Source organism: Mugil cephalus, chromosome 5, assembly GCF_022458985.1.
Source record: "Mugil cephalus isolate CIBA_MC_2020 chromosome 5, CIBA_Mcephalus_1.1, whole genome shotgun sequence".
Taxonomy (NCBI): domain Eukaryota; kingdom Metazoa; phylum Chordata; class Actinopteri; order Mugiliformes; family Mugilidae; genus Mugil; species Mugil cephalus.
Window position 1 is genome coordinate 15,852,431 of NC_061774.1, and position 20,529 is coordinate 15,872,959.

Sequence of the window (20,529 nt, forward strand, 5' to 3'; positions counted from 1 at the left end):
AAGAAGCAAAAGCATTTTTTTTTTTTCTTTTGTAGAGAAGAAACTAAAATGCTTTTGATAACTCAACCAAACACTTGTCGGGGATAACATTATGACCACACCTTATGTTGTGTTGTGCCTCCAAAAAAAAAAAAAAAAAGTAGTGACTCATCAGAGGATGGACATGGGCTTTCTGAGGGTGTCCTGTGGTGTCTGGCAACGGGATGTTGTTAGTGGGGGTCCTATGGGTTGATAGAAGGGGCCTCTGTGGATCATCTCACAGATACTTGACCAGTTTGGGATCTAGTGAATTTGGACATTGTGTTGTCACAAGATGATCATTGTTATTTACTTCTACGGTCAGTGGCTTTAATGTTGTGTCTGATCTCCCATGCCCATCTCACATGATAAATCTACAACATTTATCAAAATCTCAAGTTTTAATATATTCAGAGAAATAATTTCCTCCGGGGCTTTCACTAGATGTCACTGTTGTTACATCCTTCCGGGAGGAAGTCATGGCACCATTTTCCCCCTCACATAAATGCATCAAAATTAAATTCATACCTAATTCTAACAGCCGACGTGTGTTTTAATGGATTAAATAATCATGCGACAAAATAATGTGAAATAATTCATTTTCAATCGGTGTTTATTTTGTCAGAGATCGCTGAATAAAATGGGCTTTTGAAAATTTAATAAAACTTTGCGTGAAACTGCCAAATACTATTTCCCTCACGTCACTAGGAAAATAAAGGAAAATATCTTTTACAGTGTTCTTGGAGGACGGGATATTTTGACCAGGATCACAGCAGAGGCGCGTCACGGCGGGTAGGCGTGGTTAACTGGCAGGATAAACGCTGTATCCTCCGTTACGCTGCAGTTGGGAGTTTGGAGTTCGGGATCAGGAGGGGTCCAACAGCTGACCGGCTCGCGTGAATTCCAAGCCCCCGAGTGATGGAAAAGACGGAGATCTTTTTATACATCTACCTCGTCTCTCACTACATCTTCAACATCCTCTTCATTTCTTGGCTCTCCAAACACATGACACCTATAAATCCCTACGAGTATGGATTGCTTCCCTGAAGTTGGGCCACCTGATCCTGTTTGCGCCAGGACACGCGACCGAAATTAAGAGGAAGAGAGGTCGTTATGAGCGCTTGTGTAAATGCTGCATTTCCTGCTCAGAGAACTGGAGTGAAAAGCAGAATTTCACCCTCAGGATACCACATCCATCTGCGCGCAAAGGACATGGACATGACGCTTCTGTTCAACGCTGATTGAAATACCCTGCGCTATGTTTTAGTAACTCTGCGGGAAGGCAGTAGGTAGAGTAGACCGCGTAACTGTTTTATTTCTGCCGGCTTTGATGCTTCTTTTTATTTTTTTTGCGCGCTTACCAACTGTGCACCGCAGGTTAGCTGCTCCGTTGCCACAGGCGATCCGCAGCAGGACCTGAAATCTTTTGACAGGCCACAACAATCACTGTGAAAGGTTTTATTTTATTTTTTTTTTCGTACAGCATCATCAAGTCCTGCGTTTTGAACTTTCACTGCAACCTAGAGTTGTGCGTCTGTGTGGCTGGAGTGAATCATGGCTTTACCAGATAGTGGCCTAGAGGACGTACCATTCCCAGAGATTATAGAGCTCAATGTTGGTGGGCAGGTGTACATAACCCGCTACTCTACCCTCACAAGTGTACCAGACTCTTTGCTATGGGAGATGTTCAGTCAAAAGTCAGCCAAAGGGCTGGCCAGGGACACCAAGGGGCGCTTCTTTGTGGACCGTGATGGTTTCCTGTTCCGTTACATCCTGGACTACATGCGGGACCAGCAGCTGGTTCTTCCAGACCACTTCCCAGAGCGGGGACGTCTACAGAGGGAGGCTGAGTTCTTCAATCTGCCGGAGCTCGTCAAGCTGCTGGCACCCAAAATCAGCAAGCAGAACTCCCTGGGTGACGAGGGCTGTCAGAGCGACACAGAGGACTCCTCACCTGGGATTGACACTGCCCGTAACCTCAGCTCCTTGGGTGCTGCTGCTGCCGCTTGTGCCAGCCTGGTGCCAGGGTCCGTGGAAGGCAAACGGTCCGGGTTCATCACGATTGGCTACCGAGGCTCGTACACCCTGGGCCGCGACAGCCACACCGACGCCAAATTCCGCAGGGTGGCACGGATCATGGTGTGTGGGAAGACCTCCCTGGCCAAAGAGGTGTTCGGGGAAACGCTCAACGAGAGCCGCGACCCCGACCGCCCCCCCGAGCGCTACACGTCCCGCTACTATCTCAAGTTTACCTTTCTGGAGCAGGCTTTTGACAAGCTGGCAGACGCAGGCTTCCACATGGTGGCCTGCAACTCCACAGGGACCTGCGCCTTTGCCCACGAGCAGACAGACGACAAGATCTGGACCAGCTACACTGAATATGTGTTCTACCGTGAGTGAGACTATCGGCTTTGTTCCCCCGGTCCCCCTCACCCTGCCTCCAAGAGCCTAACCTCCAGCCTCATTCTCTGATGGCTTCTGCACCAGTAGATGTACCGTAGATGTTGTGCCCTTCCATCTCTCCTTGCAGCCTTTTATTCTGTGAACAGTACCCAGCCGCTGCTCTGAGTCTTCATACCTTCTCTGCAGGTTGAATCTGCAGACTTCCCCTCCAACCCCAAATCCATGCCCACCCCCTCTCCTCAGGTCCAGCTTTTGCCCTCGCTTAACCTGCTGAGCCATCTAGTCGTAGAGACCCTGTCCACAGCAACCCCGGCTCCTTCCCTGCAGAGACTGACACCTTTATTCCCCTTTTGTACTCCCTATATATTGCATATGCCTTGGTGAAGCACAATACTGTAACCAAGAACTAATTTTGTTAAATAAATGCCCAAGGGTGTCTATATGATTATCGAACCAGTCACAAGGGCATAAGGGAAAGGGCTTCAAAGAGTTGCCGTGATGTACAGTGCTATATTTTGCCTGCTTACTTGAGCAGATCGGACTGTCTCCTGCTCCTCTGAACTAAATTACCAAATAATTGGACATCTTATCAGCCTTGAGGGACGCGAGCGGCCCCAGCACAAGAAAGAAGTGTAATCTAATTTCCCTCAGTTTTTATTAAATGTGTCCAGTACCATGTGCTTTGGGAACGTGCCATAGTGACTCTGTTCGGTCGCTGTTGTGAATGAGTGATGGGTTAGTGCAGCCACACGGAGCAGGAAGAGAATGCAGTGGACTTTTTACTTTGCAAAGAGAAACGTTTGAATGTATTCGTGTGGCTTCTCAAAATAGGACGCCGGCCTTGTGGCAAAAACCGCTGAGCAACAGGCTTTGACGAAAAATGCTCAGATATCGAGAGATCTTGTAGACGGAAACAACAACAACAACAACAAAAAAATAAATAAATAGATGAAGAGTGTGCAATGATTGTGCTATAGAGCTTTCAGTATTTTAATCAGCCACACTGGGAGGGCGGGAGATGGCAGGTGTTACATCACTGACAGCCCACTGCTCTGTTTGTATCCTTCATTGTGCTTCTTTGACATTTCTTTGTTCAATTACATATAAAAGAGCATTTTGACCGTGAATCACTTCTTGGTTTAGGCTTACACTATGACTCCTTGTTGTCTGCAAACAAAAAAAGAAAAAAAGAAAAGAAAAAAGTAAAGTCGCTCTAGCGGATCATATTTTGAGTGTATGTCAACAATGATGTTATTCTTAATACTCGGTTCAGTATTAGTTGAAGCTGCTGCATATTTGATAATAGCTCTCACTTACTGTAAGTGAATACCCATGAGAAAGGGTAGGATTACACTGTAGCCAGCCAATGTTTTCTCACCACTGTAGCAAGGGCATTGTGAGGGCAGTTTTATAGTGACTGCATGTCGTAAAGGAGCAAGTTAAGAAAGAGGATCGTTTCCAGAATCAGCCACAGGACAGGTCTGCCTCGTATACCTCAGACTACAACTGAAGACACCTAAGTCGGGCTGGTTACGTGAAAGCGCAGACGCAGGGAAGTTGTAGATGACGTAACACGATTACGAATGAGAGGTTTAGCATGAAGGGAATTTAGTCTGAGAAACACATAGAGAGGCAGTGCAGTCCAGTGCAGGATTTTTTACCAGAGCTATAAGGTGTCAGGTCGTAGTTTAATGTCTGACAGTGACTATAAATGTATTCTGAAATGTCTAGAAGTCGCATTATTGTGTTTCAGTGTGATGAAGTGCTGTTGACATCTGAGTCAATATATTAGACTTGCTGCAGCGTGTCGCCGCAGGCGTAGACAACACTGAAATTTAAAGTGTTCCGCGAAAAAAGCAAATTGATTTGTCAAATAAAAGATGTTTTCTTTCTATCCTGGTCGTACTTTCCATTCATAATGGCAGCGTGTTTTCCTCGCTTTTTGAAAGGCAAGCTGTGAGGAAAATGGTACATGCTCTCCTGTCGCTGTTTATTTTCAGTGACAATACTACTCCACCACAAATAAACCCATTCAAATTTTCAATCTCGGCATTTCCTATCAGACGAATGGACGCACGCTCCGCTTCGTATTAAACGCGGAGCGTCCTGCCCTCAGGCAATATTCCCATCATTCTTATCCATCTGCTCCTCCGCGCTTTTGTCCCTCTTTTATTCTCAGCCCGGTCTTGTATCGAGCACTTGACCAGAAAACAGAGCCAAGACTGAAATGAGGACATGCATAGATAACAGAATCTGTCAAAGTGGGTTACAAAATGCTTATTTTGTTGTCAATAATCCACCTAATTACTTTGTGCAGTGAAAATAGTGAAGAAGACGACTGGGTCTAAGATTCAGGGTGAAGGGCTTGCTGTAGTATTTAAGTAAAAGATCGGAAATGATTTTTTTGTTGCCAGTATAAATATATTTTTGTTAAACACATCCACACAGAGCAAGGTCATCATAATGTACGCTTGGAAAAACAACCAGGGTTATGTTTCTGTAGTTAAGCCACTCACTTGCCATTTCATAACCCCTGACTCATATAGGTTATCAAGAGATTATCACATGCTTATTACCTATGAACCGCCATCTGGCCTAGATAAAAGCACAGCAGACGAGCGTCGGGAAAAAAAAAGAAATATGTAAAAAATTCATGTGGCCGCTTTCCCGGAAAACAGATGATTTCATTTATTATTTCTTTTTGGTGTGTGCCTGGAATTCACGACTTTCCCTCAGAGGCCAGGACAATGTGCAGTGCCTCCAATGTCTCTGCGTCCCAAACAAAGACAGACACACAACCGGGGCCTTCCTCCCGGGCTGTGTCACGGTCCTCCGGCACATGACCGCAACATGGGAGCGCCAAGGTCAGTCATTAGCACAGGCATGGAGAGACGTTGGCCCATGTGTGAAATTTCGGCCATCGGTGTCCTAAAGCGATCTCCGTCTTTACCTCCACGAATTGCCTTGAGACTCAACATTCAACAGTAGACGTGTGAGGAGTGTTGACACGAGCTCCGCGGGCCTGACTGTGACGAAGTGCTACATTCTGTTTGTTTTTTTCCCTCTTTCTCAAAAGACAAAAAAAATCTCTGTTGTGAAGCTGAAAAGTGTACCGTGCCTGCCCGTGTGCTATACAATGGAGCAGGTTCTGGTTGTGTCGTCATAGTGGTGTGCCTGTTCTGTCCGGAGTGCTACAATAAAGATATTTTAACATGAAGTTTTGCATCCGTGTCTTTTGGAAAAGTCCAGGTAGCAGCTTCACTTTGGCACAAATGCGGCTCATAACATAGCAGACACATTGATTTATTAATTCTTATTTAAAAAAAAATAAATAAAAAAAAAAGACAGACTGTTCTGTCTTTGTTCTTTCAGACAGGGATTTCACCCTCTTGTTCCTGTCGTGCTGTTGCAACTGCAGGCAGCTCTGCATTGCAACATGCTTTGTCCGGTCTGTTATCCCCGCTTAGACTGATTCCTGTCTCGGAGCCAGCCGGGTCACTCCGTCCCCTACTTGGAAAGAGAAATGAAGGGAGCAGAGCAGAACAGGAACGCATGCACGTCAGAGGGAAAAGGGCCTTAAAAAATGGGAGAAGAAGAGATGGAAAGTTAGGGGGAAGCGGGAGGATTTCTCCTATCTGATCCATCTCCCTTAGCAGCTCCGGCATTAAGTGTCCTCTTATTTGGAGAGGTGCAGGACTGTATTGACAAAGTCCTCACCGGGCCACGCTGTAATGTGTTCCTCTGTGGTCTGTCAGCTCCGTCAACAATCACAGGGAGATTATGTTGCGCTACGCCTGACAGATACAGATTCGTATCGGCCCACGGTACAATTACATCGACAGAAACGGGGGGAAGCTGATATTACAAACTCAGAATAAATGGCATTTTCTGGAGCTGAGACATGAGCTGACTGCAGGTTGCTAGACAGCATCTTCAAAAAGAAAAATAGTGAGTAAATTTCTCAACATCTTAGGCTGAGCGTACTATCAGATGTGTCAGCATGTTGCTGTTTCCGTTCGCTCTGAGCCGTAACCATGCGTGCCTCTGTGCCCGGCCATGCTTGTCAGTCTCCACGTCTCGTCTCCGTCTGGATGTGTACGGCCCGCACAGTTTGACTCCGCGTTGTTTTCGTGCTCGTCTTTGTGCTTACGTGGGCGTTTGAAGGACAGGTTGAGTGTGCGTTTGGGTCGCTTTGGCTGGTTCAGCGCTCAGGTTGGTATGAGGGCCATGCAGGGCCATTGAACTACTCGCGCCTGCTGTCTCAGAAAGTTGCTGAGCAGGCAGCCGTCGTCTGTGTACGCAAACACGCACCCACACGTGCACAGAGGGAGGGGAAGCTCGCTAAGAGGAGGCGCGCAGGAGGGCGGCTGGCTAATGATTAGGAGCTGTGAGGTTTTAGATCTAATTGGCTGCCTTCTTTTCGCTCTTCTTTGAGAACAGTTAAAAATGCATTAGCAGGCAAACCAGACATTTGCCCCCTTCGCACTCTCTTGACAGCAACAAACAGGAGAAGCGCATGCTAACACGGGAAAGCACCACCGCTGATAATGACCCGGGAGTAAAGCCGGCCAGTTGGAAGACGTAACGCAGGACTGGAGAGAGAGTCTGACGGCTGCTTCTGCTCCCTTCTGTTTTTTGCTCATTTGCACATGTATGAAATCAAGCGTTCGCTGTGCTAGTGTTTGCCCTTGACGACACAACACGGGCCCTGCGCACTTCCGCGCAGGCTCACACACAGAGAGCACTGTAGCACTGGCTCGGGGCATCTTCATCTTATTGTCTATTGGGTTATTTATAGTGAGCCGGGCACCGAGCCAGATGTGTACCTTATTCACCGCACCGCTCTGTCCTCCAGCGTGGGTGCACATGCTCGGCTCACGCCCCTTCTCCTCGTCTTCTTCGCACACACGGGCCACAGCTGTCGCTAAATACGTCAGACCCCGTACACCAGGGGGACTCCCAGTCCGGCTTGCAAGGTCAGGAGGGGGGTCGCGTCTCCTGGGGGAGGCAGAGAGGACGGAGCATCGACGAGGGCCACAAAAGAGCAGTTCAGGTCACCAGTGATGTAGAGCGCTATATCATCTAATCCCTCGGCACATCACCATTCTCCCCGACTTCACAGGCTTTTCTCTTTTAAGCTCGCAGAAAGAATAACTGTCGGGATGCGTGAAAACACCGAGCGAAAGTAGGATGGGACCGAGGGAGCATGAAATTAGTCATGGGGAGTGAATCAAAGTGTCAGGAGGAGCAAACTGTAGGATGAGTGAAAGCAACAGAAAGGACAACTCAAGTGGCAAAGTTCTGCATATGAAAGTGCCACAGAGGCTGTGGATACGAGAGGAGGCAGGGGCGGTTTGGAAGACGGGGGTTAAGAGGAAACAAAAGATTGCGCAAAGAAGGGTTTATGCTGTGGCAATAACCGACAGAGGAAACAGTTGGAGGTCGACCGAACTTCCACTTAAGGACCCCACTACGACTGGTGTTTAAAAGATTTATTTTGCAAATTATATGGGTCTGCAAGCGTACCTTTACGCCTCCAATAGATTTCAGGCCCTCCTGGATGCTGGCCCGGGAACCCCAGCTCAGGGAGGCCCTAAATGAAGTCATTAACCTTTATGGTGCAACCAATAATTGCGGTGTAATTTTGCTGCGTAAATCCTGTGCTAGTAAAATGCTCAACCGCAGCAAGGGAGCAACAACTGAAGAAGGGAGAAATACATTATACTCTGGGTGTTTTTGTCATCTTTTACACTGTATTATAATGTTATCTTTCTCTATAAAGGCTGAAATGGGCCAACTAATGACATTTCCCCCCTCTTGATTCCTATAGAAGTTAAGGTAATGTTTGCACAAACAAAAGCAGTGCCGCACAGTAGTCGCTCTCACTACGAATGTACAAAATGATCTCAAATCGGGCTCTTTGAGGATTGTGAGAAATTTTAATTAAATTTCTTCTGATCTCTTATGAAACATGGTTCACGTGGTTTAAATTTTGATGCTTCTCCTGTTTCTGTTTTATGTTTTAGTCATCAGCAGCGGTTTGGGTCGTGTCTTCTAACGGATGAATGTCTCGCCCGTTGTCTCGCACATATTTTTCCAAATGTTCAGCTAATGAGCGTTTAGTCTCTGAAGTTTCTCTCAAAAAAACAAACGTCTCAAGACGGGAAATTAGTCCAATTAGATGAGATTTAATTGCGCGCCATCGATCACTGCCGGAGGGGAGAAAGTCTGCGAGGGAGCGGTTCTCTGCGTCTCATCTGTTGCATCTCCGTTAAAGCGGGGAGTCGTAGATTATGTCTCGTCAGTGTTGTCGTTAGGACGGGATTCACCTCGGCCATCTGGACGCTTGGGCTCTAATCCGTCCGTCTAATTATCGGTAATCTGAAAAGACAGGCTTGTCCTCGGTGCTCGCGGTCCTGGACGCAGTTGGTCCCTGGCGGAAAGCAGGTGGCAGCGGGGATACCGCAGGGGCCCAGGGGTGCCAGGTTGGGCTTTGGGGTGCTTATGCAGGCAGGTTCTGCACGGTGGGAGCCAGGTAGCCGCTCGGGAAACTCAAAGCAGGAGAAGATGAAGAGGAGGTGGTGAATCAGCAGGACACAGGAATAGCTTGGATTTGTGAAACTCTGCAAAAATAAAAAAATAAAAACAATATAACAATTGTCTTGAAACCCCTTATCTGTTAGTTATATATTGATGACTAGCTCGCAAATTTCCCCCTTTTTGCCCCTTTTCAGTGCAACCTTTATCCCCTTCTTAGCTTCTCTTTTTCTGCAGCCGTTCTCCAGCTGTTTACATCGAGCGTTTCCTCCACATTATGTAGTCTGACATATTTGTAATTGCTCAGAGACTTCTGAGTGCACTCCGGTGATTTTGGATACTGCACCCGTGCCCCATCATGTTAAGTCAGCCTGAAAAATATGACGTCTCCGTGTCTGATTACACCCCCGTATGCATTTGCTTGACAGGCAAGACAATGAATGAGATGACTGTGGGAGGTGAGGCTCAAGCTGTCATTAGGCGCCGTACACATAATTTCACAAAGCAGACGGAAATCTAAGCTGAATACGACGTAATTGGATATAGAGCAAGCTGCAACTGCCAAAACCGTGTAGCGTGAGCTGCTTTTAGAACAGCAGGGCCGAGCCATATGCATAACTTTCGCGGTGGAGGCTTCTCTCACTCTGACTGAGAGACATTACTATGCATTTGTCGAGCTCTGGCTCCTGCACATCATTGTGGCGTTACCATGGAGATGAAGATGTCCTCTTGTTTGCCAGTCTCCCCGTCCTCGGGCCGTAACACCTGCCGGCGGCCGCAATGAATTTTAAGAAGCGCCTTATTGACCTGGTCATATTCAAGGTGCCCTCTGTATTTACACAGCTTTATTGTACAGTCCTACACCGTGTCAAATTTAAATTGCATTACTTGTAGGAAAATGTTAACTGCAGTCATACTGCAGCTATTTTTTTTTTTTTTTTCAAAAAAAGGGGATTGATATGTTTTTGGACATATTTGAGAAAACATAAAACTACACCTGATAAAATCTGTTCAGTAAATTCCCTTTTGTAGTACAATAGTAGTTTAAGACATTTGTCCTCTAATTGGCAGTGCCTCTATTGGGGTAGATGAGAAATACCTCATTTAGTGTCTCTGAATACAGTCTGTTCTGTGAAGTACTGCTGGTCCACCTCTAAGCCTGCAGATTGCCCAGACCTTTGTCATAGTCAGTCATATTAAGGGATTTGTTTTTTCCACACTGCAGAAGATGCAACCTGTGTGTCTCCTGTGAATGGCGACACATTGTTTTCCATCGCTGTGACACCCACTTATCAAAGGGCCGAGACATTCCTGCAAAACGCATTGTGGCACTGGCCCGAAAAGCTAAATTTAAATGTAAACTAACTTAAATATCGAGTCAATTTCACTTATTGATTCACTGAGTGTTGTGGTTGAAATGTAAATGTTTTTCACCTAAAGGTAAATGCACATTAGGAGGTCAGTTTAGTTTTCATTTATACTAAATTGGTTGTCCTTGCATCCAGTGGTGCTGCACTGATCTACATGTCTGCCATTGTTGCCATGTCTTCTAAGTCCATTGTTAGTTTTACCATCCAGCGGATCACGTTTGTCATCATAGCAACAGCGGCTCTTCCTGCGGGATTTGGCAGGAGCGTACCTATGTTCCCCGGGTCCCTAACCCTAACCCTAACCCTAACCCTTTTATAACACAGGGATCCTATGTTCCCCGGTTGCATACAAAGCGGGAAACATAGGACCCGGGGAACATAGGGATGATCCCAATTTGGCAGGAGCCACCGCTGTGTCCCTTCAATATCAAACTTATGGGAGAACCATATGCAAAGATACATTTGTATTAGACACAGAACGTAGAAACTTTCACGTTAGCCTCCATTTTTGTGAATGCTAGCTTGCTGACGTTAGCACGGATTCTCTCCAGACGTTACTTGTCAGCCATGTTATATAAACACATTCAGAGGATCCACTCTCTTTAATTTGGTCCCGGTGTGGTGATCGCTCTCAAAACTCAAGATCAGTCAAACCGAATTACCTATGCCCGAAATTATCATCGGGGCCCAAAGATAGGATGAGATATAATAATCCTTTATTTATCCCATAGTGGGGAAGTGTCCAAAAAAAAATAATAAACTAAAAACCCAATTTGCTACAGTGGCACAAGAGGCAGATAATTTCACCACCCAGCCAGGAGGCAATCTTAGCCAAGAGGCTGAGAAGTAAATCCGCTATTGTGAGAGGTGCTTTCACAATCTACTCTAAGTATCCAACACAGTAGAAAGCAAACAGCAAGGTTTTATCTGTTAACAAGAATTTATTTTAATTTCAGTTTGATTTGAATATTAACAATGCAACTATTTACAGTTTCCACACACACTGGAGTGTTTACTTCGGTACGTTGCCACAGTTGTATTTACGTGTGAATACAAAGTGAATTCAAAAATAAAGATTCAGGTGGAAGTGCGGCACCACAAACCAAGGTGGCGGAGACATTTTGCAACAGAGAGGTGCCAAACCCTGGCAACAGTGGTGCATTAGAGTTGCTAATAGCGGTAATGATGGCAATGGAGGGATGTGTCACAATGAACAGATGGAGGGAGTGAGCGCGAGAGTGGAGAGGGTGTGTGAGAAAATGCTTCAGCTTTTGCATATATCCCTGGAGAAGTGGCCCGGGGAAAAAGGGTTGAGTGCTCTCTTTCAGTGTTCTCCTTCACAAGGCTTAGCGGTGGAGGAAAGCATGGAGCCCATCCCCCAGTGGATTATTCCTCCAACACTGCTAAGCCCCCGTACTCCCACGTCTATGCACATGTATTCATTATGAGAGACAGTGAATGCAGCAAACACACAAGCGGCACAGAACACGCTTCATCAAACCCCTGCTTCCCTCGGCGTCTCCTCTCTTCACGTGTTGTCTTTATCTGTCCTTCTTACGGATGCCAGTTTATGCCCTGGATAACAGAACCACACCTAGCTACGCGCGCAGGGTGCACGCACGCGCGGGGCGACACTCACTCCCGGCTTGAGCACTCTGTGTCACACGCTCGCATTTAGGTATCCAGAAAGCGGTGGGGGAATATTCTGCTCCCCCTTCCTTTTTGACACAAGCTGCTTTTCCCGTTATATAAGATGGACTCCTGTGACGATGAGTCCTGCTGAAGGAACCAGCGCGGGGCCCTGCGTGTTTTGGTAGCACTTATATGTGCATGTGTGGATGGCGTACCTGCACGTGTTTGCACGGGCCCATATGAGAGCCTGTGAAAGAGATTAGCCGCTTATATGTATTTTCATATACTGTAGCAGGGGCTCCTTCGCGGAGAGGGGGGAAAATGTGCGTGAGTTACTTATTCTGGGAGTGTGGATGATGCAGTGCATGAACGCCACGCACGCCCGGACCGTCATTACCATCTCATTTAGCTGCATCCAAACTCACGTGGATAACTGGAAAGATGTTTCCGCTTGAAGTTTAAGCTTCCAAGCTGAAATGCCGCGGCTACAAAAGAAAAAATCAGACTTGTTCCTCTGAGCATTTGCCGCCATTATCTTTGCACCATTTCCTCCAGAGTTATTTTCATTTTCCTCCAGAGCAAGTCAAGATCCTCGCACGTGGAAGGAGCATTTATGTGCGCGCACAATTCTTTGTGGTCAAAACACAGCAATACTGCAACAGTGAAGGCCACATAAGAAAAAGAAAGAAAATAATCTATGCAAATGGTAAAGGCCGATTGCCTGCGCACTGGTCTCTCAAAAGGAAAAACAGACTCATAAAGAAAAAAAACTAGTATATGGGCTTTCAAATACCACGAGGTACGGCGTGTACACGTGCCACTATTCTGAGAAGTTGCACAGCACCAGCCTCCTCGCACAGAGATGAGATGGAAAATCAACATAGCGTGAAAAATGGCTTGTCAAGCTTCGGTCAGGAGGTTTCACGCCATCCGTTCAGTATTCCCTCCGAGATAATGCGCATGCAAGAAAGGGTAAAGAGGAAGGGGAAAATTAAATGAAACTATCCTGCAGTCTCCCCCCCCCCCAACACACATGCTGAGCTCCTTCCTCTGCTAATTTCTGCTTCCACCCGCTCCCGTGCCAGCGTGTGTTCACTTTTGTCCTGTTGGAGACAAAAAAAAAAAAAAAATTCTGTAGAGCTGAAAGCTGAGGTGTTTGTTTCTGTGCCAGCCACATGCTACTGACACACTGCGATAAGGAAAAACAAAAGGAAGTGAAATGTAATCAAATTTCTGTGCAAAGCTCCCCCCGGTAGCTCAAAACATTTGTTGAAACAAACCAGACACCTGCCGTCCGTGGATGTGCTAGCTGTCCTTCCACTTTTTCATTTTTCTAGTCTGACATTTGAAGGAATACGGTTCGTGCCGAATGATAAACAAGTCAAAACGACTCCAGTATCTGCGTGTTCAATATGTTTTTGGAGCCGGGGGGTGATTTGACTAGCTCGCCCTTGGCTTCGCATACAGACAGCATCAGGACTTCTCGCACACATTTCACCCCTCACCCAAAAGGCTGGTGGGAGCTGACTGGTGGGAGAGTCAGGATACCATGACCAAGATGATTGAATCTTAAACGCTAATATTAAAAACTAGAAACAGATGCAAACTGCAGACTAGGCCTTGTCCAAAGTCTTAAAATATCCTTATGCTATCATCTTTACAGCTGTATTATATCACTACTTCTCTATGGTGTTTGTGCTGTTTTCATGCCTGTTTTACAACGATGGCAAAACTCCAGGATGTCAAGGAATAGTTTTGCTTTGGCTCATTTTCACTCCCAATGCCAAGTTCAAACTCACATAAGGTTCCAGCGTAGACAGCTACACGGTTGGAGAGAATTTAAGAATAGAAGTGTTGCTAAAGTGTACAACACTACAACGGTACATCAGCCTTTATGTCAAGCTTAGTTCGGTTAATCTGATGATTTTCATACAGTGGTGTCAGTGTTCTGTGAGATAGCAAATAAGCTGCTGAATCACTTGAATCAAGCTTGAACTGTTGCTCCTCTTTCCCCTGCAGGTACTTCATCAGAAACTTCCAAAGCAGTGACGTCTGAGCTCCCAGCTCTCGGCGAAGTGGTGACCTCTAAACCGGCCCGCGCCGAATCAGCCACGGTGGAACACAGCAGCACAGGCCGAACTCAAAGCCTCCCAGAAACCGGCAGCAGCACAACGCTAGACATACACAAACGCCTGCCCCTGGACTCCCCTCCTCCCCTGACCCCCCCTCCACCCCCGCCTCCTACTTACAGTCCTGACCTCCCGCTTCCGTCACCCCCTGTCCTCCCTCCGCCTCTGCCGCCGTCCAAACCCGCCTCCACCTCCAGCCCCCCTCCCCCGCCGACGCCGCCTCCTGCCGAGAGCCCCCAGCGGCCAACCACCCTCAACCTGAAGACGCTGCCGCGGCCCAGCGTCAGGGAGAACGGCGGCCCCCCACCCGGAGCGGACGAGGACGAGGACGAGAGGAAAATGCTGGAGGAGGATCTGAAGAAATGCATCGAGGACTTCAAAAAGATCCGCTTGCCGAGAGCGTTTCCAGATCGCAAGAGGCACTGGCAGAGTGACTTGCTCAAGAAGTACAACGCGTAGAGAGCTTTGCTGTGGCAGCACAGTGAGCAGCCAAGGATTTTAAAACAGTGGTGGCAACATGTCGTCAGCATCGGACTCAGGCTTTTTATTCACAGCGCTCTGATTCCGTCCGTGTGAAGAGTGTCAGAAAGTTTTCTAAAACCTCTTGTATTAGCTTTTGCATGTCGACAGAAGTAAATAGTTTGACAAAGTGTAGTGCTGGAGCTGAGCTAGTCCAGAGGTAACAAAACACAGTTGTCTTTTCCCACCTAAGAAAGCCACATCCTTCCCTATAGAGATTCCTAGCCCTGCTTCTTTGTTCCACCCGGCTATTCGGGAACATTAAAAATATTTTTTTCTCTCCACTCAGTCAGGTGATTAAACAAAAATATGTAATGTCATTATTAGACCTCTCTGTCCGCTGATCAAGCAACTGGAAAATGTAGGCAAAGTGTGAAATGTTAGGCCTTTGACCTTAATGATGCAAAATAAAAGAAAGGAGTGAAATCTCTGCTGCTAATCACTGAAACTCTCTCACCTCATCAATATTAACTGTGTGACTTCAAAGTCTTTTTTACCCCTTTGCTGCCTGCGATTCAGAAGCTGCAGTCTGCATCATTACACGATTACATTCTCTTCACATTGGCTAGGACTGGGAAGAATTCAGAGAAAGATATGCAGCGTACTAGGAAGAGAAGGGGGTAATTACAGAGACAATAGCGACTACACGAACCAGTGCACAGTGACATTTGTTCCCTCTTTCTGCTCTGTGTAAAAATGCTCATCCAGCTTCACTAATTAATCACCAGGTGTGTCCATGCATGTTCATATAGTTTGTTCCATTTTTCTTATTTGGCACAGAACTAATTGTCAGCATCATCTCATACACATATTTAAAGCAATACGCTCATTTACCTTCATGGTGGCAGGAGTTGAATATTCAAATGTCTGCGAACTGTACGGTTAACTTTGCATTGTGTAGTTAGCTTAGCCTAGCAATAAAGAAGAGAGTTGTGACGTGTTTGCTGATGTTTTCAAAACTGGTGGAAGCAGTTGGTAAGTCAATATATTTCATTTTGTTATACAGAGTTTTCTGGGAAATCATAATGTGTGGGAAATGTTAACTTTCCCAACTGGTAGCCCGGTTGTTAGCTAGCTAAACTATTAACTTCAGTGATTTCTAGAGCCAGCAATTGTCGAGCAGTTTTGTTCTCACAACTTACAGCCGATGTTACCACTCAAACACCAAGAATTTTATGTACAAGACTTCACATGTTGTGACCACTAGCTCACAAGTTGCATTTGAAGGCAGCAATAGCTTGTGAAAGTCCAAAAAGCAGCCTATAGAGGGTATGCAAGTGACGTCAATGCAAGCGAAGTCTCAGTGGTTACGGCCACTAAGTGACAGTTGACAGTTGAACATGGAAATTACCTGCATTAGTTTGAACCATAGGCTTTAATAGCGTCTAAATTGTAAAATTATTTTAAAAAAGGCGAAGAGCTGTTGTGCGATGTTGGACATATATTTTTACAGATATCGCCAACTGACAGAGAAGAGAAGTAAATGGATCGCTGCTTTACTAACTGGAATCCAGGCACCGAAACCTGGGGTTGTGGTTCACATTTAGTGTCAGGTAAGTGTGTCGATTTTGTTATTTTGGCGTAGTTAGAGCTGATAAATAAACAATAAATAGCAATAAATGGAATATTTGTTATCACTCCTCGTCATCCTTTTAACTTCCATTCAGAAGTTACTTCTCAGTAAAGCTCTTAGCGTTAGCATCTTTTATTTAGCTACATTTATCATAACTGAAATGACCTAAAACTAACTTAAACTGAGGCTAATCCACTTTTCCAAATCCATTCTAGTTTCTATGGATCATTGTCTAGTCGAGTTGTCTTTAATTTTATATAATAATCCGCATTTTTCCTGGTCTCGCTGTATTTACTGATACATTTCAGTGTTATTCTCACTCAAAGGCTGTGACGTCAATGCTTACCCTCTACGCTACCTCCGAAATGCTAGTCACACGTTACTTAACCAGATGCTTTTTGTAATTTTTACATTTGTGTTTGAGTAAAAGTTAGACACTCACTCTGAAGTGAGCTTTAAAGAAGCTATAGGTGTATTATTGAACTGTGAAGAGAACCAAGCTAGCGGCCTCTCCAGCTTCTACTCCTTATGCTCTATGCTAAGCTAACTCAGCAGCTTCCTGGCTCCTGCTGACCTATGGACACAACACTGCGGCCTGTCCTCACATTTATTTAGAGACAAAAGATGCCTCACAAAAGTTAAAATGGCCCAAATAAACAGACGTATTCATCACAAACAACCAGTCAAATCATCATCATCTTCCACTTTCCACCACTGTGAACTGGGCGCTAGTTCTGAGCTGTCACGAGTTGGTACAACTTCTGAGAACAACAGCAGGACCTCTTCACAGCATATGTGTCCAGTTTCACACCTTCTGTCCAAATACTAGCTATTTTTTAAATCTTTCTCTAAATTATCTGAACTTGGACTAAGCACCACAGTACAATGAGACAATTTGCCTCCTCCATGAACCCCCTGCTGACATTTTTGTTGGTCTTGTTGGTCCTAATAATCCTGCCCCCTGACCTTGACTCATGCATTTTCTTGGTTCTAGACCAGCTACATCTTGGATCCACTGTCAAAACTGGTTTTCTGGCCGTGAGCCAGCTTTCGATCTATTCCGGGTTGAAAAGCATAGACAGTCAATTTGGGGATTTACACGGCCTCCATCCTAAACACAAATTCACCAGTGGGTAACCTTAGCTGTCCAATTAAAAAGAGAGGAGAAGTAAGCTGCTGTGAGTTCTATTTCTCTTTTTTTTTGGCAAATAAAAAAAGGCTTCCTATGTCCTTGACAAAAGGTAACAAGTTCAGTAGTCGTACGAGTTATGACAAGTTAGCGTTGGCTAAACTGACCCTCAACATTGTTTAAATAAAAGAGTCTGATAGGGATTCATCATTATTATTAGCGATGTCCTGTCGGTACTGGGGCCTAACAAGGTGTGGACAGGTAGCAAAGCCTCATCCTTTATAGTATTTTCTAAATGTTAAAGAACATGACTAAACGTAGATGCTGAATGGAAGAACTGAGAAGATAATTGTGTTTGTTTCCAGTTTGAGCAGATTTCTGATTTAATATTTGTTGTAACAGTGCTAATGTTCAAATTAAGCTAAACACTACAATTTATTAAGTTAGATAAGTTAGTTTAGACTAAAGAACTAGTCTTTTTTCTATTAAAAGCATCCAGCTTTTTTTGTGGTAAGAGTCGAAATACTTTAATTTCTGTACAGTTATTATTATTATTGTTGTTATTATTGCAACAACACATACAGGCTTACATTGGATTGATTTAGTAGTCAACTTTTCTTAATACAGTTGTACAGTGCACACATGATCTACAAGAGTTTTTCATTTTATTTTATGAAACATCCCGTTATTTATTTGTATTTTTTTATTTGGATTGGGACACAATTTAGCCATTATTGTAATAGAATTGCTTTTAAGAGCTGGTCCTGGCAATAACATGAAATGTTTTACAGCTGTCTTTTTAGGTGTTTGACCTTAAAGCGTTGGGGCTGATAACTTTTCCTCCACATCTCCGCCAGCATCTTGTTTCCACCAGACATAGTCACTGATGCAAGAGACAATCAGATCGCACCGTAGCGCAGATCCTCAGCTACATTCACAATAGAATCCTGACTTGATAAATGCAGCTTTGATGCTTGATGGGTTTTTATTTTTCTGTTTTTGATCTTTTAATCTTCTCTGTCTGCCTCGTTTTCCCTAGGCAGAATTCGAGAGTCCAACCTGTAGCTTTTTCCATTTGGCCATAATCAGCCTGGTAGCTGTCTGAAACATCTCTGGTTAGAGATCCTAATGATAGCTTTTATCCAGAGTTTCTACCAGCACCGGCCCTCTAGCCTGATGCAATTCAGCCCAAGTTAATATTGAGGTTAAGGCATTAATCCCCAAGCGCTGGCTGAGCGAGAAGTTAAACATCGTTCAGCATCTGACAAATGGAGCAGTTTTATCGAGTGCACTGTAACCGTTAAGGAGCAACAGAGATATCCCCTTGCTCCGAGAAGAGGATTAGCAACAGATTAGTGTTTGTCACAGTCCTAAAGAGTCTCTAAACAGCAGGCTATTCCTCTTACCGGCTGCACGATGATGACAATTTAAGTCATTCTTAGTTAAAACATGTCACAGTCCCACCAACACTCAGGCCGTTCTCCAACTGGCTGCATGTTTGGGAGAAACAGACAAGATTTCGCTTAGAAACTCATTAGAGAGTATTGGCTCATCAGCTCCTTTTCTCGCATTTCTCATGCTTCAGCGTTGGCTCGGGTGGTGACAGCATGCTGGCCAGACTCCCGGCCTCAGACAAGTGTCATCAATTTGAGTCAGGATGCGTGCGCAGAGGACTGAGTCAACAAGTCGTTGAGATTTTAAATTGCTGTTTATCATTGCCGAAGTGCCACGGCCTGCTGCATTTGAGTCCTGTTAGACGAAACACGCGACCAAGACCAAAGTCCTTGATTTGCTTTCGAGACCACAACTCCTCAGTTCTATTCTGACCTTTGTCTTTTTTTTTGGCATAACCCCCTGAAGCCAGTCTTCTGACTTATTATGGATGCACTATGAAGATTTGATCTCTGAAGCCGATCGGCTCACGCTGAGCCATTCGACAAAGGGAATACTCATCCTTTGAAATGGAGAGGTAAAGCAGCCTAGTGGGACTAGGACTGACAGAAAAACACTCTTTGACAGAATATTTGAGCGTCCAAGATCAAACCCAGAAATTGTAGCGAAGCAGTGATTATCACCGGACAGGTGTACCGCAGAGTTCTTCTTTAAAGTCACTTCCTGAAGTTTGCCGTTGGATCGGCACCCCGCGCACAGAGGATGAAAAACAGCGCTGCGTTCAAGGACGAAACTTTGAATAGTGTCCAAAGTGCCTTCACTGGCTGATATGATCAGAATAATATGGAGCGATGCGTCAGGTTTTCTGAGATAAATTCCACGTTGGATTTCAGGTAGATGCCCTGTTCGCCACGGCAGCCTTGAGCAAGAACACGGTGTCAAAATAAACCTGCTGCAAACATCCAGAGAATGGTCGAGCATCATCTCTTCCTCGCTGCTCAAATGTATCAGTTGTTGTTTGGGAGGGGGGGGCTTTTTTTTTTTGCCTTTTGGCTGACACACAGGGCGTATTGCATTTGCATTAAAGAGGACCTTGCAGATTTATTTCAAATGGCCAGCAATACATTAGCATCTCATTTCTTCGGGGCAGGAGTTATCTTCAGTACAGTCAGCTCTCCTGACAATTAAAGCGCAGCTGAAAGTGAGCTCTGCAGAATGTGGCGAGGATAGTGGGATATTTTAGTAGTCTGGCAGTCAGGGAGAGTTTCACACTTCAAGACGAACTTTTTTTGTGAAAGGAGAACACAGAGTACAGAGCTAGTGAAATGTGGCTTAAGGGGAGATGAGAGGAGTGTGTCCTAATTATTACGCCCGAAATGGGAGCACAGAGCTGTCTGACACGCATGCAGGTTCACACACGTTTTTGTCATCATCGCTGCCGTGAGGTGGCCCCCTAATCAACTTGCTTTGTTACAGTTACTAAGAGGCTAACCACCGACGCCAACATGGTGTAAGTACTGATAGATTAAAAATGCATTTAAATACACTAATCATTTCACTAAGCCTCGGTGCTCCCCTGTCAGCGCGGCCGCAGGCGAAGATTTCATTGGGGTTAAAATCAGAGGAAGAAAAACGAGCCCAGTTCACTTGAGTAACGGAACAGCCTCTCAGCCCGCCTGTTACACCAGAATGATTTGATTTTTTAAAGGTCACACAGTGATGCATAAGCTTTTTTCTAATAGCATGGCTAGGAGTGGTTTGCAAATCGTTTGGCTGATGGCAAAACAACTTCCCGTTCGCACCTAATAAGGTTCAGCATGTTAAGGT

At 45.3% G+C, this 20,529-nt stretch overlaps 1 protein-coding gene across 1 annotated transcript; it reads left to right on the forward strand.

The window, feature by feature from the left end:
• Window positions 1-835: 835 nt before the first annotated feature.
• On the forward strand, window positions 836-15,056 carry kctd12b (potassium channel tetramerisation domain containing 12b). The gene is made up of 2 exons (XM_047584906.1): window positions 836-2,410; window positions 13,980-15,056. The coding sequence occupies exons 1-2, from the start codon at window positions 1,573-1,575 to the stop codon at window positions 14,546-14,548; spliced, it is 1,407 nt and encodes a 468-aa protein (XP_047440862.1). The 5' UTR covers window positions 836-1,572; the 3' UTR covers window positions 14,549-15,056.
• The last annotated feature ends 5,473 nt before the right edge of the window (window positions 15,057-20,529 follow it).